Source organism: Bombus fervidus, unplaced genomic scaffold, assembly GCF_041682495.2.
Source record: "Bombus fervidus isolate BK054 unplaced genomic scaffold, iyBomFerv1 scaffold0093, whole genome shotgun sequence".
Taxonomy (NCBI): Eukaryota; Metazoa; Arthropoda; class Insecta; order Hymenoptera; family Apidae; genus Bombus; species Bombus fervidus.
In genome coordinates, this window is record NW_027212655.1 from 1 (window position 1) to 24305 (window position 24305).

The 24305-nt window shown below is 32.7% G+C and overlaps 8 protein-coding genes across 20 annotated transcripts; all 8 read left to right on the forward strand.

Moving 5' to 3' along the window:
• Positions 1 to 8: 8 nt before the first annotated feature.
• On the forward strand, positions 9 to 1383 carry LOC141445726 (microtubule-associated serine/threonine-protein kinase 2-like). The gene is made up of 5 exons (XM_072021652.2): positions 9 to 165; positions 246 to 325; positions 424 to 526; positions 943 to 1006; positions 1297 to 1383. Exons 2-5 carry the CDS (start codon positions 275 to 277, stop codon positions 1337 to 1339), a joined length of 261 nt encoding a protein of 86 aa, XP_071877753.2. The 5' UTR covers positions 9 to 165; positions 246 to 274; the 3' UTR covers positions 1340 to 1383.
• LOC139997468 (microtubule-associated serine/threonine-protein kinase 3-like) lies at positions 1354 to 2825 on the forward strand. Its single transcript, XM_072021651.2, is given in 7 exon segments — positions 1354 to 1438; positions 1517 to 1689; positions 1750 to 1820; positions 1897 to 2124; positions 2199 to 2426; positions 2501 to 2689; positions 2764 to 2825. Coding segments are annotated over 7 exon segments (960 nt in total). The 5' UTR covers positions 1354 to 1381; the 3' UTR covers positions 2778 to 2825.
• A 916-nt stretch (positions 2826 to 3741) lies between these two features.
• On the forward strand, positions 3742 to 8062 carry LOC139997474 (nuclear RNA export factor 1-like). The gene is made up of 11 exons (XM_072021667.1): positions 3742 to 3870; positions 4043 to 4124; positions 4206 to 4522; positions 4599 to 4685; positions 4779 to 5025; positions 5102 to 5295; positions 5382 to 5494; positions 5806 to 5842; positions 5934 to 6169; positions 6252 to 6438; positions 6521 to 8062. The coding sequence occupies exons 2-11, from the start codon at positions 4046 to 4048 to the stop codon at positions 6953 to 6955; spliced, it is 1932 nt and encodes a 643-aa protein (XP_071877768.1). The 5' UTR covers positions 3742 to 3870; positions 4043 to 4045; the 3' UTR covers positions 6956 to 8062.
• A 1758-nt stretch (positions 8063 to 9820) lies between these two features.
• Positions 9821 to 11996, forward strand: LOC139997469 (microtubule-associated serine/threonine-protein kinase 2-like). 7 transcript variants are annotated; one of them, XM_072021654.1, is made up of 7 exons: positions 9821 to 10067; positions 10135 to 10421; positions 10542 to 10768; positions 10849 to 10928; positions 11027 to 11129; positions 11528 to 11609; positions 11900 to 11986. In XM_072021654.1, the coding sequence occupies exons 3-7, from the start codon at positions 10591 to 10593 to the stop codon at positions 11940 to 11942; spliced, it is 486 nt and encodes a 161-aa protein (XP_071877755.1). In that variant the 5' UTR covers positions 9821 to 10067; positions 10135 to 10421; positions 10542 to 10590; the 3' UTR covers positions 11943 to 11986. The 7 variants fall into 7 exon arrangements, with proteins under 7 accessions (XP_071877755.1, XP_071877754.1, XP_071877758.1 ...); XM_072021653.1 differs by having other exon boundaries at positions 10203 to 10421; XM_072021655.1 differs by having other exon boundaries at positions 9846 to 9890; positions 10068 to 10421.
• On the forward strand, positions 11957 to 13428 carry LOC141445723 (microtubule-associated serine/threonine-protein kinase 3-like). Its single transcript, XM_074112187.1, is given in 7 exon segments — positions 11957 to 12041; positions 12120 to 12292; positions 12353 to 12423; positions 12500 to 12727; positions 12802 to 13029; positions 13104 to 13292; positions 13367 to 13428. Coding segments are annotated over 7 exon segments (960 nt in total). The 5' UTR covers positions 11957 to 11984; the 3' UTR covers positions 13381 to 13428.
• Positions 13429 to 14344: 916 nt separating this feature from the next.
• LOC139997472 (nuclear RNA export factor 1-like) lies at positions 14345 to 19056 on the forward strand. The gene is made up of 11 exons (XM_072021666.1): positions 14345 to 14473; positions 14646 to 14727; positions 14809 to 15125; positions 15202 to 15288; positions 15382 to 15628; positions 15705 to 15898; positions 15985 to 16097; positions 16409 to 16445; positions 16537 to 16772; positions 16855 to 17041; positions 17124 to 19056. Exons 2-11 carry the CDS (start codon positions 14649 to 14651, stop codon positions 17556 to 17558), a joined length of 1932 nt encoding a protein of 643 aa, XP_071877767.1. The 5' UTR covers positions 14345 to 14473; positions 14646 to 14648; the 3' UTR covers positions 17559 to 19056.
• A 1367-nt stretch (positions 19057 to 20423) lies between these two features.
• On the forward strand, positions 20424 to 22599 carry LOC139997471 (microtubule-associated serine/threonine-protein kinase 2-like). 7 transcript variants are annotated; one of them, XM_072021661.2, is made up of 7 exons: positions 20424 to 20670; positions 20738 to 21024; positions 21145 to 21371; positions 21452 to 21531; positions 21630 to 21732; positions 22131 to 22212; positions 22503 to 22589. In XM_072021661.2, exons 3-7 carry the CDS (start codon positions 21194 to 21196, stop codon positions 22543 to 22545), a joined length of 486 nt encoding a protein of 161 aa, XP_071877762.1. In that variant the 5' UTR covers positions 20424 to 20670; positions 20738 to 21024; positions 21145 to 21193; the 3' UTR covers positions 22546 to 22589. The 7 variants fall into 7 exon arrangements, with proteins under 7 accessions (XP_071877762.1, XP_071877761.1, XP_071877763.1 ...); XM_072021660.2 differs by having other exon boundaries at positions 20806 to 21024; XM_074112189.1 differs by having other exon boundaries at positions 20449 to 20493; positions 20671 to 21024.
• On the forward strand, positions 22560 to 24031 carry LOC141445724 (microtubule-associated serine/threonine-protein kinase 3-like). The gene is given in 7 exon segments (XM_074112188.1): positions 22560 to 22644; positions 22723 to 22895; positions 22956 to 23026; positions 23103 to 23330; positions 23405 to 23632; positions 23707 to 23895; positions 23970 to 24031. Coding segments are annotated over 7 exon segments (960 nt in total). The 5' UTR covers positions 22560 to 22587; the 3' UTR covers positions 23984 to 24031.
• The last annotated feature ends 274 nt before the right edge of the window (positions 24032 to 24305 follow it).

The window sequence follows — 24305 nt, forward strand, 5'->3', positions numbered from 1 at the left end:
GGAATAGACCAAGCAGAGCTTGTCTTCGTTCTTATGGCAATTCTGCCAGTGTACTCGTGTTTGATCAAGCTGAAAGCGAAGAATCTGCTTGCAGCACTGAAGCAGAAGTGCAAAAACGTCCAATTCCACCAAAAGTAGAGAGCAAGGAAGCTCCAGTTCGACCTGGTTAATAAAGAATTATCATATTTCATTTATTTGTCTATTTATTTCTTTATAGTTCTTGACATTTAATTTAATATCTGCAGTTAGTGGAGAATTGTCAAATCTGGTTCGAATGAGGAATTCTGCAATTGGGAAGTCTGCGCCTTCGTTATCCGTTCACGTGGTTAGTGACATTTACAATTAAATGTTAAATATAAATACACAGACTATTAATAATTATCGCATAAGCCAAATATATAATATGCATATTGTCTGTTTTAGCGTGATTTTAACATTCCCCGGCATGCTGCTAAAGCAGCTCATCGTAAATCTTTTATTGCAACAACGTCTCCAACTTTACCACGTTGTCATTCACCATTATCAGGTGATATGAAATTTTATTTTTTAATGCTCTGCTTCTGATTATTCAAATGATTCTTCAATGATATTCTATATATTGTTTATGTACAAATTATTTATGAGTGTTATGTATTTTATGAGAATGTTATATAAGCATTCTGGCATACCCTTACCCAAGATTTTTAAATACATATATTTACATACATATATACATCATAAATACATACATCCTTGGTTAAAAAATCGTAACGCAATTTGCAGTCTATGCAGTTAGATTTAGAAACTTTAACTTTTGCCTTTAAAAATATGTCCTTAAAAACAAATTACTTGTTAATTACTTAGAAGCGTGTATTTTATATTATTTTTACAATTCAATTATCATAGAAAACTAATTTCTTTTTTATTGTTTGTTTCCTGATATAGCATTTGTCCCGATTGTAGGCAGTCCTCTAGAGAGTACCAGGATGTCATCCAGTCGACATTTTGCTTTTGCTCCAATTAAAAGGTATCTATTTCGTAACTACTTTTAGTCTTGTCTAAATCTGATCTGTTTACCTATATAAGTAGGTGGCGTCATTGTCAGCATTATATCTTTAATACATTATTAATAGTAAAGAAAACAAATGTTGATGCGGAAACTAGGGTGTGAAATCTTTCATAAAAAACTGAGAATACGGCTGTAAGATTTCTTGTTAACAAGTGGTTGGCTTTTTTGTATATGTTAGCATTATTAAATAGCATGTATCATCTATTGTAAAGTTAAGTTTTCATACTTAAATGCATATAATATTTAAGAATTGGTAGAGGTACCACAGGAACTGGAGATGACAGACGATGATCAATTGCTAGCTTACCATCTAGTATCTCTGAGAGAGATATAATGAGCTTTACAGACAATCCATTTGTAGTTTCTATGTACTGCAGCTTCGAGACAAAAGTGAGTATACATATATATAAAATTATATTTATATATATAAAATTTAAATAATAACCGTTAACAAACATTTGATTACAGAAGCACTTGTGCTTAGTAATGGAATATGTAGAGGGTGGAGATTGCGCTAATTTTTTAAAAAATATCAGTCCATTGCCACCGGACATGGCAAGATTTTATTTCGCAGAAACCGTTTTAGCTGTTGAATATTTGCACAGTTACGGTATTGTTCATCGAGATTTGAAACCTGACAAGTACGTAAGAAAAGCATGTTATTAATCCATTCACTATTTCATATATTGCTTCTTTTTTAGTTTACTTATTACTGCCCTTGGTCACATTAAGCTTACTGACTTTGGTCTCAGTAAAATGGGTCTTATGTCCTGTAAGTGATACAAAAGATCGATGTTCGTGAAATATACCTTAATGATCGTCGAACAAAGTTCTTTCTTCGTTTTCAGTGGCGACAAATCTTTACGAAGGATACATAGATAGGGATACGAGACAATTTTCTGATAAACAAGTATTCGGCATACCTGAATACATCACCCCTGAAGTTATATTACGGCAGGGATATGGTAAACTTGTTGATTGGTGGTCAATGGGCATTATATTGTACGAATTTCTAATTGGCTGTGTACCATTTTTTGGTGATACTCCGGAAGAATTGTGTGCTCATACTGTTAACGGTAAATATTGATATAAGATATAAAAAAAATATTTGAGAAGTACTTAATAATATAAACAAAATAATTACGCCTAGATGATGTCGATTAGCCAGATGAGGATGATTGGCCTGTTCAGCCAGAAGCAAAAGATATTATAACAGCGTTGCTTCAACAAAGTCCTAGAGATCGTTTAGGCACTGGTGGATCTCATGAAGTAAAAGAGCACCGATATTTTTATGGAGTAAATTGGAATAGTTTACTCAGATAAAAGGCTGAATTCGTACCTCGATTAATCAATGACGAAGATACAAGCTACTTTGATAGTACGTATAACACATGCGATATAATTCCTATACCCGTATTAATATTAAAAATTAACAAATCTGCACTACTTTAGCTCGTATGGATTGACGTAACCACGATATAAGCGGCGATACTGATGACAACGATGACTCCCCTTTGTTCGGATCGTTCTCCATCTATTCTCCACAGTCTCGAAAAATATCTCAAACCCGCTATATTGTTTCCGGTTTATTGCTCTTTGTTAAAGTACATCCGGAAGAATCGTTTGCCCATACTATTAACGGTAAATATTGATATAAGATATAAAAAAAATATTTGAGAGGTACTTAATAATATAAAAATAATAATTACGCCTAGACGATATCCAATGACCAGATGAGGATGATTGGCCGGATGTTGAGATTCAGCTAGAAACAAAGGGTATAATAACAGGGTTGCTTCAACCCTGAGTCCTAGAGGTCGTTCAACACTGGTGGAGTGCGTTAGCCAAGCGCCGTGAGCGAGACACTTCGTGAAGCGTGTATTTTTGCTCTTCGTTAAAATACATCCGGGAGAATCGTTTGCTCGTACTATTAACGGTAAATATTGATATAACATATAAAAAAAATATTTGAGAGGTACTTGATAATATATAAAAAATAATTACGCCTAGACGATATTCAATGACCAGATGAGGATGATTGGCCGGATGTTGAGATTCAGCTAGAAACAAAGGGTATAATAACAGGGTTGCTTCAACCCTGAGTCCTAGAGGTCGTTCAACACTGGTGGAGTGCGTTAGCCAAGCGCCGTGAGCGAGACACTTCGTGAAGCGTGTATTTTTGCTCTTCGTTAAAATACATCCGGGAGAATCGTTTGCTCGTACTATTAACGGTAAATATTGATATAACATATAAAAAAAATATTTGAGAGGTACTTGATAATATATAAAAAATAATTACGCCTAGACGATATTCAATGACCAGATGAGGATGATTGGCCGGATGTTGAGATTCAGCTAGAAACAAAGGGTATAATAACAGGGTTGCTTCAACCCTGAGTCCTAGAGGTCGTTCAACACTGGTGGAGTGCGTTAGCCAAGCGCCGTGAGCGAGACACTTCGTGAAGCGTGTATTTTTGCTCTTCGTTAAAATACATCCGGGAGAATCGTTTGCTCGTACTATTAACGGTAAATATTGATATAACATATAAAAAAAATATTTGAGAGGTACTTGATAATATATAAAAAATAATTACGCCTAGACGATATTCAATGATCACGTGAGGACGTTTGGCCGGATGAGCTGATTGGTCAGATGTGATTCAGCCAGGAGCGAAGGTTATAAGAACAGGGTTGCTTCAACCCTCAGTCCCAGAGATCGTTCGACACTGGTGGAGTGTGTTAGTCAAGCGCCGTGAGCGAGACACTTCGTGAAGCGTGTATTTTTGCTCTTTGTTAAAGTACAGAGGAAAATACGTGGCAATGTTAGTATTTTTACTAATATATTATCATTGTTGTTGCTACAGATATAATATATATAATTTGATTAAGTACACAAAAGGATTATTTGTTTCTGAATGTTTCGAAATTAGTTATCGAAATTTGCAATGATCGTTCGCACTTTGTTTATGATCTTTTCTGTTATGTAATTTGTAGAAGATGCCGAAAAAAGAAAATAAACCGCAATGGGCTAGCCGAGGCGGAAGATGTGGGAATTTTGACGATAAACACTATTTTGGTAAGTCTTTCATCATTACTCGTGATAAACTTAGGTGACATTGGTTTACAATAATGTACATTAATTTGTTGCTTTGCACAGAGCACGATGACCGTGTTCCCAGGAACGACAAAGGTTCATATCTTCGTAAGAGGCCTAGAGAATCGTTCAAAACACAAGCAAGACCAACAAGGGATGTGCCTAGAAGTCTGGCATTAGCATTGTTAGATGAAGATGTACAAATGGCAACAAGTTCTAATAATAATAATAATAATAATAGGCAAGTTATTATGACAGAAAGAAATAGAAGGACGCAACGTGGAAGAAATAGTCCTGCGCCACATAGAAGATATCGGACTAGTTCGGTTCCTAGACCTAAGAGATTTCCAATCGGAGAAACTAATTGGTATAAAATTTCTGTAAGTATATCAGGACATAAATTTTAATGTTCAATTTAGTTTTAGTTTTAGTCATAAAAATCATTTTTGATTACAGATACCATATGGACAGAAATACGATAAAGATTATATAATAAATAATCTTCTTAGTTATATAGCACCAGAAACTTTTCTTCCAATAATGGTAAATATGAAACATTTCAATTACATTATATAATTACAAATAAAATAATTACGAAGTGTTAACTCTGTGCTAAATGTAAAAATTTGTCAACAGTATCGGGTTTTCGAAAATGAAGCCAATTTTTACGTAGACGATGAGAAAATAGCAGTTGCGTTATTTAACTGTGATCGTAAAATTACAACTACTAATGGATACAAATTATTAGTAAGAGTCTCGATATCACCGTTTCCTCAATGTGAAATTGATGACAAACTGAAAGAAAGATTGAAACAAGCTATGGCTAAACGATTTGTGCATGATACAAATGCACTAGACTTGTCAAGGTTCCACAGAGATCCAGGTTAGAAAAATTTTAAGTAATGTTTTACACATAAATTTCTTTATACGGAATATTGTAGTAATTTTGATTGTTATAGATCTTGCTTCCGACTACTTTTGTGCGATATTCCAACCTGCAATATTAAAAGCAGTGTTAGACATTGTATCAGAATACATACCAGATTTAGAGGCATTAAATTTGGATGGAAATAAGTTGCAGACAATCCAAAATTTAAATATTCTGAATAGAAAATTTTTAAAGTTGAAGATATTGTATATTGGAGATAACAGGGTACGTAATTTAAGCTGATACAAGCTATGTGTATTTTATCGTTTATATCACAGTGATTGATTCAATATATAATTAACGTTTTGCAGATAAAAGATATTAATCAATTGGATATTATCAAAGATCTGAAATTGGAGGAGCTCAAATTGGCAGGGAACCCTATATGCAACAAGTATAAATCTCAACAATATGATTACATTAGGTAATATATTATTTCAACACTATCTTTCTTTTCAACACTATCGTTCTCCAGATTTGGGTTGAATTGACATCGTTTAAAAATTTTAATTAATACCAACAATTAACAGTATATACACTAAAAATATCAACCTATTAATTTATTAGAATATCTATCATATTTTTAAGTTGCATGAAATGAAGTAATAAGTAGTTCTTGAAAATTCCAAATTATTTATGTATTTGTTCCATTACATTAAACTTTTCATTAATAAGGTAAATATTTCTGTTATTACGATTAACGTGGAGCTTTTTGTTTTTCTTTCATGACAACAGTGACGTGCGGAGAAGGTTTCCCAAACTCCTTCGACTGGTATGTAATAATGTAATAATCGTATTATCAATCACTATACTTCATAAAATATAGAATTATTATGATTAAACTACTTTTAATATTTTATAAGGATGGTACGGATCTCCCAAAGCCAATCACATTCGATGTGGGGGACGAAGAAAACAAAATACCCCCTTCTCAGAGGATGTTTGTTGCAAATGCAAAAGCACAAGAAATTGCCAGTCAATTTCTACAGCAATACTTTCTTATATTTGATAGTGAGAATCGCCAACCATTGCTAGATGCGTATGTCGAAGATGCGTGTTTTAGCATGACCGTGTCTTACCCTCCTCGCTATACTAACAAGTAAGTTTCTGCATACAAGTTAACTCAGGAATAAATTTATATATTTTTAACATATATTTTACTAATAAACGGAATATTACAGATTAGATGGATACCTAATGGAAAACAAGTACCTAACGGACAATAGAAACCTGTACAGAACAGACGATACAAACAGAAGGCAGAATTTATTAAAACATGGTCGTTTGCCCGTAGTTTCATTTATTTCCGAAATGCCACGAACTTCCCACTATCTGAATACATTCACAATGGACATCAACCTGGTTACAGTAAGATCTTATTTCTTTGTAAACAAAAACGAAATGTGCAATATATTATTCGTTGTGTTATACAGCAGCTTTATATTTCTAGGATGTAATGATGATGATTACACTCACTGGACTGTTCAAAGAGCTTGACAAGAAAGAACAACCTATTCGATACTTTAATCGAACCTTTATAATGGTACCGGAAGGAAATGGTTGCCGTATTCGAAATGAACAACTACATATCAGTCAACCGACAAAGACACAATTAAAACAATTGAGTAGTGAACAACAAGCGCAAATGACAAATCCAGAATCACAGACTCCTTCGATTAGCGACAATGCAAAATCATTAACGGTTCAGTTACCCGAAGACGTAAAACAACAAATGACGGTGACGCTCAGCCAACAAACAAACATGAACTTGCAATGGAGTTTAAAGTGTTTAGAAGAAGTATCATGGAATTATGACAATGCGCTTTCAGCGTTTCAAGAATTTTACAAACGGGGAGAAGTACCAGCGGAAGCATTTAATAAATAAGAATGTAATTTTATATATATAAGAAGTAAGACTTAGGAAAATTTCAATTTTATTCATTATTCCTTTCTGTTGCATGTATCTTTACGGTACATGATACATTTGTATTGTAATCAGTGTAAAGGTGCAGTTTTCCTAGATAGTAGTTCTTTTTCTTTTCTCATTAAAAATAGGGAGTTAATTTTAATCGTATTCATTATGTGTTACAAATGGACATTGACTTTTTTTTCTTACTTTATAGTTATAAGAAATTACTGCTTAAAGTCTTATGCGTTTATTATTTTTATAGCGAATAAAAAGAAGATTGTTGTAAAATACTGAAAACGGCCAATAATTTTTTCCACGAAGTAATGTATTTAACAGCAATATTCTTTTTATGTCAATGAAATGCATAATGCTTTTATCATTAAAGAATACAAGATGTATATTATTTTTATTTTAAGAGTAGTTGTCTTTCATAAATTAAAATTTAGCCATGATTTTAGCTTTAAAAAATTTCAGGGGATGTTAATACTAGTGTGCGATACAATTGATTTTGACTTTCATTTTTGTATGTCTGAAGTTTCGTACAGTGATACGATATTCCAAACTTCAGATTTTAATTTCTTATAATTATTTACAACATACAATTGTAATTCACTTTTGGAATTATATCGAACATGAGCATTGTGTTCATTATGAGAAACACAAATAATACTTAGATTTTTCGCACTGCTAGTTCAATTACGAATCATATTTCGTATGTATATAATGATGTGCATTTTATATTGTGATTCAAGTAATCTATATTTGATACGTTTATTCCATCCTAGAATACGTGTGCGATAGTACTCTAACGTTTGTAAATAGACAATTTTATAATACTATATAATTATTTGTGCCTTTCTTTGATTAAACTGTCTCAAATGAAATGAGCATCATTATGTATTTGATACAGATTAGTTTACATTAAATTTAATAAGGCTACAATATCATGAATGTATAATCTTAGAAATATTATATTATGCATTAACATTATGTATAGTTGTCAAATTAAGATATTTGTATATTAATATAATGTAAATAAAAATTATAAATTTGTTAAATAAAATTTGGTTTTTACAGAATAAATGTGGTGTTTGATGTTTTTTAAATATTTCCCGTCCACGAAATATTACGTATTTTCAGGCTCAATCACCGCCGAGATCTCGCTTTCTATCACTTGGGAATAAAAAGTTAATTAATTTTTACTTCTAAAATCATAGGATGCCATAGAATACTTACCTTATCAATTTCTTGTTTCGTTAAGTTCTGTTTTCCTTTCCGTTTAAAGAAACCTAACTGAAAAATGTTATTAAATAAAACATGTTATAATCACGTTCAATAAAAAGATATCTTACCATGTTTAAAATTGCGACACAAATGCATAATAATAACAGTCCGACCAAAACAGAAACAATAATAATCCATAGATGTAGCTTTTCCATTTTTGGAGTGTAATAAAACATTGTCATAACTTCTACCGTGGAACTATTTTTAATCATTTTTAAATTAATTCAGATAATATATAGATATAAATACTTAGAAAATATGTAATAAAATGTAAATGGCAATGGTTCTTTTATTCCTAAAGTTGGCTTGAGAGTTTGAACATTCTTCACGTTAGTTAGGTATACGGCTGAAGCCTCTACGTTTCTTTTGTGTATATCAAATTTATCTAAAAATGATTCCTCTTGAACTTCACCTAGTTGACTATCCATTAAAATACTCTCGGAAGAGCATTCAAAAAGTTCTCCTGATATGTATAGCTAAAAACATATTTCATCGACAATTTATACTTACAAGAAAGAGAGTCTATAAATTCTTACTTGAGGTTTGTACATGTATATATATGGGAGCCCTACTAACCAAGAGTAATTGATCTTTTTTGAAGAAGTATCCAGATTCAACGCTGTATCCTGTAAATGTATATCGTTGCATACTAACCATAAAAATAAATTTGTCGGTATAAAGGGCATATCAAACTGAGATAAATTGTCAAGAAACGACAACTCTATGGACATCGTTTCATTTAAATATACTACATCCATACTCAATAAATTTTCTCGTTTCTTAACGTACAATACACAATATATCTCTGCAAATGTAAAATATCTTAAAATCACTTTGTATAGAAAATGTTGAAAATGCTGAAAAAGTTGAAAAAGACAATTATACGTATACTTTATTTATGTCTTTCAATCTTAAACCATTCTTTAGAGATAACTAGTAAATTATTTTTTCACAAATAATTGGAAAATTGCATAATTGTTTATGTTTATTTATAATCAACTTTTATTTCAACTTTCGAACAATATATATGTAAATGACCAACGTTATTTTAAGGTACATATTAGTCTGCTCTTTCAGTAATCAATTTCAAAAGAACAAAACGAAAACAAGTCGGTTCGGTTAGAATAAGAATATTTAAGAAACTCGTGCGAGCATTACTATGAAAATAAAACGAAAAATTCACAAATGAGACTAAAATGCATATGACGTATATATGCATATATACTGATCATTCTTGAAAATAAACCGGACAGGAATTAATTTATGGAGATACAAATTAGAAAGGAATTCGATTGAATATTGAATATGAAAACGGTGAAATTTCTAAGAACAATATACCGATACAGTAAACGAAGCAGAAATCACGTACTCGTACGTCTGCTATAAAGGATTCGGTGTTGATTCTCGGTGCAGCTAGCGGCCAAGGATGCGTGTATTTGAATTTGAGCGCGTTTTCATGCGCCGGTATTTGCGCGTGCGTCCGTGTGTAAATGCAGGCGCATGCATTGTATGATGTATGTATATATGTGTGGCGAGTACGTATATGTGTGGCGAGTACGTACATGTGTATACGGCCATCATGAGTCAGAACCCATGGTCGGTCCGCGTTTCGTAATTAATTTCTACGGTGAGAAGAAAAATGCGAGTCTAGACTCGGGACTACTTATCTTCTTTCTGCTCTCTTCGTATGCATTATGTGTGCTTAGTGTTGTGTGTTTTCTTCCCTTGTTTCTCTCGCCGAATCTTCTATATCCCTGGTTCTGCCCTTCCATCGGGTTAACGTTTCTCTGTACTTCATCTACAGGTACATCTTATTTAAAACAGGTCTCCCCGTTCGATTATTCGAACCGCCTCTACGATTCCTTTTTCAGTCGACCAGAGCATAATTTATTTCCTGTCTTCTTATATGTCATGAATTTTCATGCAACAACACCAACAGAAGAAAGGACTGTGTCTGAGACGGCATTTTAAGCCATCAAAAGTACGGACACACAAACGGTTCCTCGACTGGTACGTTCGACCGATTTTGAACTGTCAGTCTTGACGTCGATCGAACTTTCACGAGAAAGAATGGATTGTGAATTTTTCGACAGTTTTGTTTATCGGACTTACCTATCGCTTTGTTTTGCTTTCGTCTGAATAAGACGAATTGAATCAGGTATATATTTACCTTTTATTTTCTTCTTCGATTTTCTTCTTTAATTCTTTACTAATGTCAATGTTTCTTCCAAAATAATAAAAAAGATGAAAAGTTGTTAAAAGACTGATATAATTTTAGGTAACATAAATAATTGAGGGTAAAAGAAATAGAAAAAAAAAGAAAAGACATGGATCAGAACAGGAATAGACCAAGCAGAGCTTGTCTTCGTTCTTATGGCAATTCTGCCAGTGTACTCGTGTTTGATCAAGCTGAAAGCGAAGAATCTGCTTGCAGCACTGAAGCAGAAGTGCAAAAACGTCCAATTCCACCAAAAGTAGAGAGCAAGGAAGCTCCAGTTCGACCTGGTTAATAAAGAATTATCATATTTCATTTATTTGTCTATTTATTTCTTTATAGTTCTTGACATTTAATTTAATATCTGCAGTTAGTGGAGAATTGTCAAATCTGGTTCGAATGAGGAATTCTGCAATTGGGAAGTCTGCGCCTTCGTTATCCGTTCACGTGGTTAGTGACATTTACAATTAAATGTTAAATATAAATACACAGACTATTAATAATTATCGCATAAGCCAAATATATAATATGCATATTGTCTGTTTTAGCGTGATTTTAACATTCCCCGGCATGCTGCTAAAGCAGCTCATCGTAAATCTTTTATTGCAACAACGTCTCCAACTTTACCACGTTGTCATTCACCATTATCAGGTGATATGAAATTTTATTTTTTAATGCTCTGCTTCTGATTATTCAAATGATTCTTCAATGATATTCTATATATTGTTTATGTACAAATTATTTATGAGTGTTATGTATTTTATGAGAATGTTATATAAGCATTCTGGCATACCCTTACCCAAGATTTTTAAATACATATATTTACATACATATATACATCATAAATACATACATCCTTGGTTAAAAAATCGTAACGCAATTTGCAGTCTATGCAGTTAGATTTAGAAACTTTAACTTTTGCCTTTAAAAATATGTCCTTAAAAACAAATTACTTGTTAATTACTTAGAAGCGTGTATTTTATATTATTTTTACAATTCAATTATCATAGAAAACTAATTTCTTTTTTATTGTTTGTTTCCTGATATAGCATTTGTCCCGATTGTAGGCAGTCCTCTAGAGAGTACCAGGATGTCATCCAGTCGACATTTTGCTTTTGCTCCAATTAAAAGGTATCTATTTCGTAACTACTTTTAGTCTTGTCTAAATCTGATCTGTTTACCTATATAAGTAGGTGGCGTCATTGTCAGCATTATATCTTTAATACATTATTAATAGTAAAGAAAACAAATGTTGATGCGGAAACTAGGGTGTGAAATCTTTCATAAAAAACTGAGAATACGGCTGTAAGATTTCTTGTTAACAAGTGGTTGGCTTTTTTGTATATGTTAGCATTATTAAATAGCATGTATCATCTATTGTAAAGTTAAGTTTTCATACTTAAATGCATATAATATTTAAGAATTGGTAGAGGTACCACAGGAACTGGAGATGACAGACGATGATCAATTGCTAGCTTACCATCTAGTATCTCTGAGAGAGATATAATGAGCTTTACAGACAATCCATTTGTAGTTTCTATGTACTGCAGCTTCGAGACAAAAGTGAGTATACATATATATAAAATTATATTTATATATATAAAATTTAAATAATAACCGTTAACAAACATTTGATTACAGAAGCACTTGTGCTTAGTAATGGAATATGTAGAGGGTGGAGATTGCGCTAATTTTTTAAAAAATATCAGTCCATTGCCACCGGACATGGCAAGATTTTATTTCGCAGAAACCGTTTTAGCTGTTGAATATTTGCACAGTTACGGTATTGTTCATCGAGATTTGAAACCTGACAAGTACGTAAGAAAAGCATGTTATTAATCCATTCACTATTTCATATATTGCTTCTTTTTTAGTTTACTTATTACTGCCCTTGGTCACATTAAGCTTACTGACTTTGGTCTCAGTAAAATGGGTCTTATGTCCTGTAAGTGATACAAAAGATCGATGTTCGTGAAATATACCTTAATGATCGTCGAACAAAGTTCTTTCTTCGTTTTCAGTGGCGACAAATCTTTACGAAGGATACATAGATAGGGATACGAGACAATTTTCTGATAAACAAGTATTCGGCATACCTGAATACATCACCCCTGAAGTTATATTACGGCAGGGATATGGTAAACTTGTTGATTGGTGGTCAATGGGCATTATATTGTACGAATTTCTAATTGGCTGTGTACCATTTTTTGGTGATACTCCGGAAGAATTGTGTGCTCATACTGTTAACGGTAAATATTGATATAAGATATAAAAAAAATATTTGAGAAGTACTTAATAATATAAACAAAATAATTACGCCTAGATGATGTCGATTAGCCAGATGAGGATGATTGGCCTGTTCAGCCAGAAGCAAAAGATATTATAACAGCGTTGCTTCAACAAAGTCCTAGAGATCGTTTAGGCACTGGTGGATCTCATGAAGTAAAAGAGCACCGATATTTTTATGGAGTAAATTGGAATAGTTTACTCAGATAAAAGGCTGAATTCGTACCTCGATTAATCAATGACGAAGATACAAGCTACTTTGATAGTACGTATAACACATGCGATATAATTCCTATACCCGTATTAATATTAAAAATTAACAAATCTGCACTACTTTAGCTCGTATGGATTGACGTAACCACGATATAAGCGGCGATACTGATGACAACGATGACTCCCCTTTGTTCGGATCGTTCTCCATCTATTCTCCACAGTCTCGAAAAATATCTCAAACCCGCTATATTGTTTCCGGTTTATTGCTCTTTGTTAAAGTACATCCGGAAGAATCGTTTGCCCATACTATTAACGGTAAATATTGATATAAGATATAAAAAAAATATTTGAGAGGTACTTAATAATATAAAAATAATAATTACGCCTAGACGATATCCAATGACCAGATGAGGATGATTGGCCGGATGTTGAGATTCAGCTAGAAACAAAGGGTATAATAACAGGGTTGCTTCAACCCTGAGTCCTAGAGGTCGTTCAACACTGGTGGAGTGCGTTAGCCAAGCGCCGTGAGCGAGACACTTCGTGAAGCGTGTATTTTTGCTCTTCGTTAAAATACATCCGGGAGAATCGTTTGCTCGTACTATTAACGGTAAATATTGATATAACATATAAAAAAAATATTTGAGAGGTACTTGATAATATATAAAAAATAATTACGCCTAGACGATATTCAATGACCAGATGAGGATGATTGGCCGGATGTTGAGATTCAGCTAGAAACAAAGGGTATAATAACAGGGTTGCTTCAACCCTGAGTCCTAGAGGTCGTTCAACACTGGTGGAGTGCGTTAGCCAAGCGCCGTGAGCGAGACACTTCGTGAAGCGTGTATTTTTGCTCTTCGTTAAAATACATCCGGGAGAATCGTTTGCTCGTACTATTAACGGTAAATATTGATATAACATATAAAAAAAATATTTGAGAGGTACTTGATAATATATAAAAAATAATTACGCCTAGACGATATTCAATGACCAGATGAGGATGATTGGCCGGATGTTGAGATTCAGCTAGAAACAAAGGGTATAATAACAGGGTTGCTTCAACCCTGAGTCCTAGAGGTCGTTCAACACTGGTGGAGTGCGTTAGCCAAGCGCCGTGAGCGAGACACTTCGTGAAGCGTGTATTTTTGCTCTTCGTTAAAATACATCCGGGAGAATCGTTTGCTCGTACTATTAACGGTAAATATTGATATAACATATAAAAAAAATATTTGAGAGGTACTTGATAATATATAAAAAATAATTACGCCTAGACGATATTCAATGATCACGTGAGGACGTTTGGCCGGATGAGCTGATTGGTCAGATGTGATTCAGCCAGGAGCGAAGGTTATAAGAACAGGGTTGCTTCAACCCTCAGTCCCAGAGATCGTTCGACACTGGTGGAGTGTGTTAGTCAAGCGCCGTGAGCGAGACACTTCGTGAAGCGTGTATTTTTGCTCTTTGTTAAAGTACAGAGGAAAATACGTGGCAATGTTAGTATTTTTACTAATATATTATCATTGTTGTTGCTACAGATATAATATATATAATTTGATTAAGTACACAAAAGGATTATTTGTTTCTGAATGTTTCGAAATTAGTTATCGAAATTTGCAATGATCGTTCGCACTTTGTTTATGATCTTTTCTGTTATGTAATTTGTAGAAGATGCCGAAAAAAGAAAATAAACCGCAATGGGCTAGCCGAGGCGGAAGATGTGGGAATTTTGACGATAAACACTATTTTGGTAAGTCTTTCATCATTACTCGTGATAAACTTAGGTGACATTGGTTTACAATAATGTACATTAATTTGTTGCTTTGCACAGAGCACGATGACCGTGTTCCCAGGAACGACAAAGGTTCATATCTTCGTAAGAGGCCTAGAGAATCGTTCAAAACACAAGCAAGACCAACAAGGGATGTGCCTAGAAGTCTGGCATTAGCATTGTTAGATGAAGATGTACAAATGGCAACAAGTTCTAATAATAATAATAATAATAATAGGCAAGTTATTATGACAGAAAGAAATAGAAGGACGCAACGTGGAAGAAATAGTCCTGCGCCACATAGAAGATATCGGACTAGTTCGGTTCCTAGACCTAAGAGATTTCCAATCGGAGAAACTAATTGGTATAAAATTTCTGTAAGTATATCAGGACATAAATTTTAATGTTCAATTTAGTTTTAGTTTTAGTCATAAAAATCATTTTTGATTACAGATACCATATGGACAGAAATACGATAAAGATTATATAATAAATAATCTTCTTAGTTATATAGCACCAGAAACTTTTCTTCCAATAATGGTAAATATGAAACATTTCAATTACATTATATAATTACAAATAAAATAATTACGAAGTGTTAACTCTGTGCTAAATGTAAAAATTTGTCAACAGTATCGGGTTTTCGAAAATGAAGCCAATTTTTACGTAGACGATGAGAAAATAGCAGTTGCGTTATTTAACTGTGATCGTAAAATTACAACTACTAATGGATACAAATTATTAGTAAGAGTCTCGATATCACCGTTTCCTCAATGTGAAATTGATGACAAACTGAAAGAAAGATTGAAACAAGCTATGGCTAAACGATTTGTGCATGATACAAATGCACTAGACTTGTCAAGGTTCCACAGAGATCCAGGTTAGAAAAATTTTAAGTAATGTTTTACACATAAATTTCTTTATACGGAATATTGTAGTAATTTTGATTGTTATAGATCTTGCTTCCGACTACTTTTGTGCGATATTCCAACCTGCAATATTAAAAGCAGTGTTAGACATTGTATCAGAATACATACCAGATTTAGAGGCATTAAATTTGGATGGAAATAAGTTGCAGACAATCCAAAATTTAAATATTCTGAATAGAAAATTTTTAAAGTTGAAGATATTGTATATTGGAGATAACAGGGTACGTAATTTAAGCTGATACAAGCTATGTGTATTTTATCGTTTATATCACAGTGATTGATTCAATATATAATTAACGTTTTGCAGATAAAAGATATTAATCAATTGGATATTATCAAAGATCTGAAATTGGAGGAGCTCAAATTGGCAGGGAACCCTATATGCAACAAGTATAAATCTCAACAATATGATTACATTAGGTAATATATTATTTCAACACTATCTTTCTTTTCAACACTATCGTTCTCCAGATTTGGGTTGAATTGACATCGTTTAAAAATTTTAATTAATACCAACAATTAACAGTATATACACTAAAAATATCAACCTATTAATTTATTAGAATATCTATCATATTTTTAAGTTGCATGAAATGAAGTAATAAGTAGTTCTTGAAAATTCCAAATTATTTATGTATTTGTTCCATTACATTAAACTTTTCATTAATAAGGTAAATATTTCTGTTATTACGATTAACGTGGAGCTTTTTGTTTTTCTTTCATGACAACAGTGACGTGCGGAGAAGGTTTCCCAAACTCCTTCGACTGGTATGTAATAATGTAATAATCGTATTATCAATCACTATACTTCATAAAATATAGAATTATTATGATTAAACTACTTTTAATATTTTATAAGGATGGTACGGATCTCCCAAAGCCAATCACATTCGATGTGGGGGACGAAGAAAACAAAATACCCCCTTCTCAGAGGATGTTTGTTGCAAATGCAAAAGCACAAGAAATTGCCAGTCAATTTCTACAGCAATACTTTCTTATATTTGATAGTGAGAATCGCCAACCATTGCTAGATGCGTATGTCGAAGATGCGTGTTTTAGCATGACCGTGTCTTACCCTCCTCGCTATACTAACAAGTAAGTTTCTGCATACAAGTTAACTCAGGAATAAATTTATATATTTTTAACATATATTTTACTAATAAACGGAATATTACAGATTAGATGGATACCTAATGGAAAACAAGTACCTAACGGACAATAGAAACCTGTACAGAACAGACGATACAAACAGAAGGCAGAATTTATTAAAACATGGTCGTTTGCCCGTAGTTTCATTTATTTCCGAAATGCCACGAACTTCCCACTATCTGAATACATTCACAATGGACATCAACCTGGTTACAGTAAGATCTTATTTCTTTGTAAACAAAAACGAAATGTGCAATATATTATTCGTTGTGTTATACAGCAGCTTTATATTTCTAGGATGTAATGATGATGATTACACTCACTGGACTGTTCAAAGAGCTTGACAAGAAAGAACAACCTATTCGATACTTTAATCGAACCTTTATAATGGTACCGGAAGGAAATGGTTGCCGTATTCGAAATGAACAACTACATATCAGTCAACCGACAAAGACACAATTAAAACAATTGAGTAGTGAACAACAAGCGCAAATGACAAATCCAGAATCACAGACTCCTTCGATTAGCGACAATGCAAAATCATTAACGGTTCAGTTACCCGAAGACGTAAAACAACAAATGACGGTGACGCTCAGCCAACAAACAAACATGAACTTGCAATGGAGTTTAAAGTGTTTAGAAGAAGTATCATGGAATTATGACAATGCGCTTTCAGCGTTTCAAGAATTTTACAAACGGGGAGAAGTACCAGCGGAAGCATTTAATAAATAAGAATGTAATTTTATATATATAAGAAGTAAGACTTAGGAAAATTTCAATTTTATTCATTATTCCTTTCTGTTGCATGTATCTTTACGGTACATGATACATTTGTATTGTAATCAGTGTAAAGGTGCAGTTTTCCTAGATAGTAGTTCTTTTTCTTTTCTCATTAAAAATAGGGAGTTAATTTTAATCGTATTCATTATGTGTTACAAATGGACATTGACTTTTTTTTCTTACTTTATAGTTATAAGAAATTACTGCTTAAAGTCTTATGCGTTTATTATTTTTATAGCGAATAAAAAGAAGATTGTTGTAAAATACTGAAAACGGCCAATAATTTTTTCCACGAAGTAATGTATTTAACAGCAATATTCTTTTTATGTCAATGAAATGCATAATGCTTTTATCATTAAAGAATACAAGATGTATATTATTTTTATTTTAAGAGTAGTTGTCTTTCATAAATTAAAATTTAGCCATGATTTTAGCTTTAAAAAATTTCAGGGGATGTTAATACTAGTGTGCGATACAATTGATTTTGACTTTCATTTTTGTATGTCTGAAGTTTCGTACAGTGATACGATATTCCAAACTTCAGATTTTAATTTCTTATAATTATTTACAACATACAATTGTAATTCACTTTTGGAATTATATCGAACATGAGCATTGTGTTCATTATGAGAAACACAAATAATACTTAGATTTTTCGCACTGCTAGTTCAATTACGAATCATATTTCGTATGTATATAATGATGTGCATTTTATATTGTGATTCAAGTAATCTATATTTGATACGTTTATTCCATCCTAGAATACGTGTGCGATAGTACTCTAACGTTTGTAAATAGACAATTTTATAATACTATATAATTATTTGTGCCTTTCTTTGATTAAACTGTCTCAAATGAAATGAGCATCATTATGTATTTGATACAGATTAGTTTACATTAAATTTAATAAGGCTACAATATCATGAATGTATAATCTTAGAAATATTATATTATGCATTAACATTATGTATAGTTGTCAAATTAAGATATTTGTATATTAATATAATGTAAATAAAAATTAGAAATTTGTTAAATAAAATTTGGTTTTTACAGAATAAATGTGGTGTTTGATGTTTTTTAAATATTTCCCGTCCACGAAATATTACGTATTTTCAGGCTCAATCACCGCCGAGATCTCGCTTTCTATCACTTGGGAATAAAAAGTTAATTAATTTTTACTTCTAAAATCATAGGATGCCATAGAATACTTACCTTATCAATTTCTTGTTTCGTTAAGTTCTGTTTTCCTTTCCGTTTAAAGAAACCTAACTGAAAAATGTTATTAAATAAAACATGTTATAATCACGTTCAATAAAAAGATATCTTACCATGTTTAAAATTGCGACACAAATGCATAATAATAACAGTCCGACCAAAACAGAAACAATAATAATCCATAGATGTAGCTTTTCCATTTTTGGAGTGTAATAAAACATTGTCATAACTTCTACCGTGGAACTATTTTTAATCATTTTTAAATTAATTCAGATAATATATAGATATAAATACTTAGAAAATATGTAATAAAATGTAAATGGCAATGGTTCTTTTATTCCTAAAGTTGGCTTGAGAGTTTGAACATTCTTCACGTTAGTTAGGTATACGGCTGAAGCCTCTACGTTTCTTTTGTGTATATCAAATTTATCTAAAAATGATTCCTCTTGAACTTCACCTAGTTGACTATCCATTAAAATACTCTCGGAAGAGCATTCAAAAAGTTCTCCTGATATGTATAGCTAAAAACATATTTCATCGACAATTTATACTTACAAGAAAGAGAGTCTATAAATTCTTACTTGAGGTTTGTACATGTATATATATGGGAGCCCTACTAACCAAGAGTAATTGATCTTTTTTGAAGAAGTATCCAGATTCAACGCTGTATCCTGTAAATGTATATCGTTGCATACTAACCATAAAAATAAATTTGTCGGTATAAAGGGCATATCAAACTGAGATAAATTGTCAAGAAACGACAACTCTATGGACATCGTTTCATTTAAATATACTACATCCATACTCAATAAATTTTCTCGTTTCTTAACGTACAATACACAATATATCTCTGCAAATGTAAAATATCTTAAAATCACTTTGTATAGAAAATGTTGAAAATGCTGAAAAAGTTGAAAAAGACAATTATACGTATACTTTATTTATGTCTTTCAATCTTAAACCATTCTTTAGAGATAACTAGTAAATTATTTTTTCACAAATAATTGGAAAATTGCATAATTGTTTATGTTTATTTATAATCAACTTTTATTTCAACTTTCGAACAATATATATGTAAATGACCAACGTTATTTTAAGGTACATATTAGTCTGCTCTTTCAGTAATCAATTTCAAAAGAACAAAACGAAAACAAGTCGGTTCGGTTAGAATAAGAATATTTAAGAAACTCGTGCGAGCATTACTATGAAAATAAAACGAAAAATTCACAAATGAGACTAAAATGCATATGACGTATATATGCATATATACTGATCATTCTTGAAAATAAACCGGACAGGAATTAATTTATGGAGATACAAATTAGAAAGGAATTCGATTGAATATTGAATATGAAAACGGTGAAATTTCTAAGAACAATATACCGATACAGTAAACGAAGCAGAAATCACGTACTCGTACGTCTGCTATAAAGGATTCGGTGTTGATTCTCGGTGCAGCTAGCGGCCAAGGATGCGTGTATTTGAATTTGAGCGCGTTTTCATGCGCCGGTATTTGCGCGTGCGTCCGTGTGTAAATGCAGGCGCATGCATTGTATGATGTATGTATATATGTGTGGCGAGTACGTATATGTGTGGCGAGTACGTACATGTGTATACGGCCATCATGAGTCAGAACCCATGGTCGGTCCGCGTTTCGTAATTAATTTCTACGGTGAGAAGAAAAATGCGAGTCTAGACTCGGGACTACTTATCTTCTTTCTGCTCTCTTCGTATGCATTATGTGTGCTTAGTGTTGTGTGTTTTCTTCCCTTGTTTCTCTCGCCGAATCTTCTATATCCCTGGTTCTGCCCTTCCATCGGGTTAACGTTTCTCTGTACTTCATCTACAGGTACATCTTATTTAAAACAGGTCTCCCCGTTCGATTATTCGAACCGCCTCTACGATTCCTTTTTCAGTCGACCAGAGCATAATTTATTTCCTGTCTTCTTATATGTCATGAATTTTCATGCAACAACACCAACAGAAGAAAGGACTGTGTCTGAGACGGCATTTTAAGCCATCAAAAGTACGGACACACAAACGGTTCCTCGACTGGTACGTTCGACCGATTTTGAACTGTCAGTCTTGACGTCGATCGAACTTTCACGAGAAAGAATGGATTGTGAATTTTTCGACAGTTTTGTTTATCGGACTTACCTATCGCTTTGTTTTGCTTTCGTCTGAATAAGACGAATTGAATCAGGTATATATTTACCTTTTATTTTCTTCTTCGATTTTCTTCTTTAATTCTTTACTAATGTCAATGTTTCTTCCAAAATAATAAAAAAGATGAAAAGTTGTTAAAAGACTGATATAATTTTAGGTAACATAAATAATTGAGGGTAAAAGAAATAGAAAAAAAAAGAAAAGACATGGATCAGAACAGGAATAGACCAAGCAGAGCTTGTCTTCGTTCTTATGGCAATTCTGCCAGTGTACTCGTGTTTGATCAAGCTGAAAGCGAAGAATCTGCTTGCAGCACTGAAGCAGAAGTGCAAAAACGTCCAATTCCACCAAAAGTAGAGAGCAAGGAAGCTCCAGTTCGACCTGGTTAATAAAGAATTATCATATTTCATTTATTTGTCTATTTATTTCTTTATAGTTCTTGACATTTAATTTAATATCTGCAGTTAGTGGAGAATTGTCAAATCTGGTTCGAATGAGGAATTCTGCAATTGGGAAGTCTGCGCCTTCGTTATCCGTTCACGTGGTTAGTGACATTTACAATTAAATGTTAAATATAAATACACAGACTATTAATAATTATCGCATAAGCCAAATATATAATATGCATATTGTCTGTTTTAGCGTGATTTTAACATTCCCCGGCATGCTGCTAAAGCAGCTCATCGTAAATCTTTTATTGCAACAACGTCTCCAACTTTACCACGTTGTCATTCACCATTATCAGGTGATATGAAATTTTATTTTTTAATGCTCTGCTTCTGATTATTCAAATGATTCTTCAATGATATTCTATATATTGTTTATGTACAAATTATTTATGAGTGTTATGTATTTTATGAGAATGTTATATAAGCATTCTGGCATACCCTTACCCAAGATTTTTAAATACATATATTTACATACATATATACATCATAAATACATACATCCTTGGTTAAAAAATCGTAACGCAATTTGCAGTCTATGCAGTTAGATTTAGAAACTTTAACTTTTGCCTTTAAAAATATGTCCTTAAAAACAAATTACTTGTTAATTACTTAGAAGCGTGTATTTTATATTATTTTTACAATTCAATTATCATAGAAAACTAATTTCTTTTTTATTGTTTGTTTCCTGATATAGCATTTGTCCCGATTGTAGGCAGTCCTCTAGAGAGTACCAGGATGTCATCCAGTCGACATTTTGCTTTTGCTCCAATTAAAAGGTATCTATTTCGTAACTACTTTTAGTCTTGTCTAAATCTGATCTGTTTACCTATATAAGTAGGTGGCGTCATTGTCAGCATTATATCTTTAATACATTATTAATAGTAAAGAAAACAAATGTTGATGCGGAAACTAGGGTGTGAAATCTTTCATAAAAAACTGAGAATACGGCTGTAAGATTTCTTGTTAACAAGTGGTTGGCTTTTTTGTATATGTTAGCATTATTAAATAGCATGTATCATCTATTGTAAAGTTAAGTTTTCATACTTAAATGCATATAATATTTAAGAATTGGTAGAGGTACCACAGGAACTGGAGATGACAGACGATGATCAATTGCTAGCTTACCATCTAGTATCTCTGAGAGAGATATAATGAGCTTTACAGACAATCCATTTGTAGTTTCTATGTACTGCAGCTTCGAGACAAAAGTGAGTATACATATATATAAAATTATATTTATATATATAAAATTTAAATAATAACCGTTAACAAACATTTGATTACAGAAGCACTTGTGCTTAGTAATGGAATATGTAGAGGGTGGAGATTGCGCTAATTTTTTAAAAAATATCAGTCCATTGCCACCGGACATGGCAAGATTTTATTTCGCAGAAACCGTTTTAGCTGTTGAATATTTGCACAGTTACGGTATTGTTCATCGAGATTTGAAACCTGACAAGTACGTAAGAAAAGCATGTTATTAATCCATTCACTATTTCATATATTGCTTCTTTTTTAGTTTACTTATTACTGCCCTTGGTCACATTAAGCTTACTGACTTTGGTCTCAGTAAAATGGGTCTTATGTCCTGTAAGTGATACAAAAGATCGATGTTCGTGAAATATACCTTAATGATCGTCGAACAAAGTTCTTTCTTCGTTTTCAGTGGCGACAAATCTTTACGAAGGATACATAGATAGGGATACGAGACAATTTTCTGATAAACAAGTATTCGGCATACCTGAATACATCACCCCTGAAGTTATATTACGGCAGGGATATGGTAAACTTGTTGATTGGTGGTCAATGGGCATTATATTGTACGAATTTCTAATTGGCTGTGTACCATTTTTTGGTGATACTCCGGAAGAATTGTGTGCTCATACTGTTAACGGTAAATATTGATATAAGATATAAAAAAAATATTTGAGAAGTACTTAATAATATAAACAAAATAATTACGCCTAGATGATGTCGATTAGCCAGATGAGGATGATTGGCCTGTTCAGCCAGAAGCAAAAGATATTATAACAGCGTTGCTTCAACAAAGTCCTAGAGATCGTTTAGGCACTGGTGGATCTCATGAAGTAAAAGAGCACCGATATTTTTATGGAGTAAATTGGAATAGTTTACTCAGATAAAAGGCTGAATTCGTACCTCGATTAATCAATGACGAAGATACAAGCTACTTTGATAGTACGTATAACACATGCGATATAATTCCTATACCCGTATTAATATTAAAAATTAACAAATCTGCACTACTTTAGCTCGTATGGATTGACGTAACCACGATATAAGCGGCGATACTGATGACAACGATGACTCCCCTTTGTTCGGATCGTTCTCCATCTATTCTCCACAGTCTCGAAAAATATCTCAAACCCGCTATATTGTTTCCGGTTTATTGCTCTTTGTTAAAGTACATCCGGAAGAATCGTTTGCCCATACTATTAACGGTAAATATTGATATAAGATATAAAAAAAATATTTGAGAGGTACTTAATAATATAAAAATAATAATTACGCCTAGACGATATCCAATGACCAGATGAGGATGATTGGCCGGATGTTGAGATTCAGCTAGAAACAAAGGGTATAATAACAGGGTTGCTTCAACCCTGAGTCCTAGAGGTCGTTCAACACTGGTGGAGTGCGTTAGCCAAGCGCCGTGAGCGAGACACTTCGTGAAGCGTGTATTTTTGCTCTTCGTTAAAATACATCCGGGAGAATCGTTTGCTCGTACTATTAACGGTAAATATTGATATAACATATAAAAAAAATATTTGAGAGGTACTTGATAATATATAAAAAATAATTACGCCTAGACGATATTCAATGACCAGATGAGGATGATTGGCCGGATGTT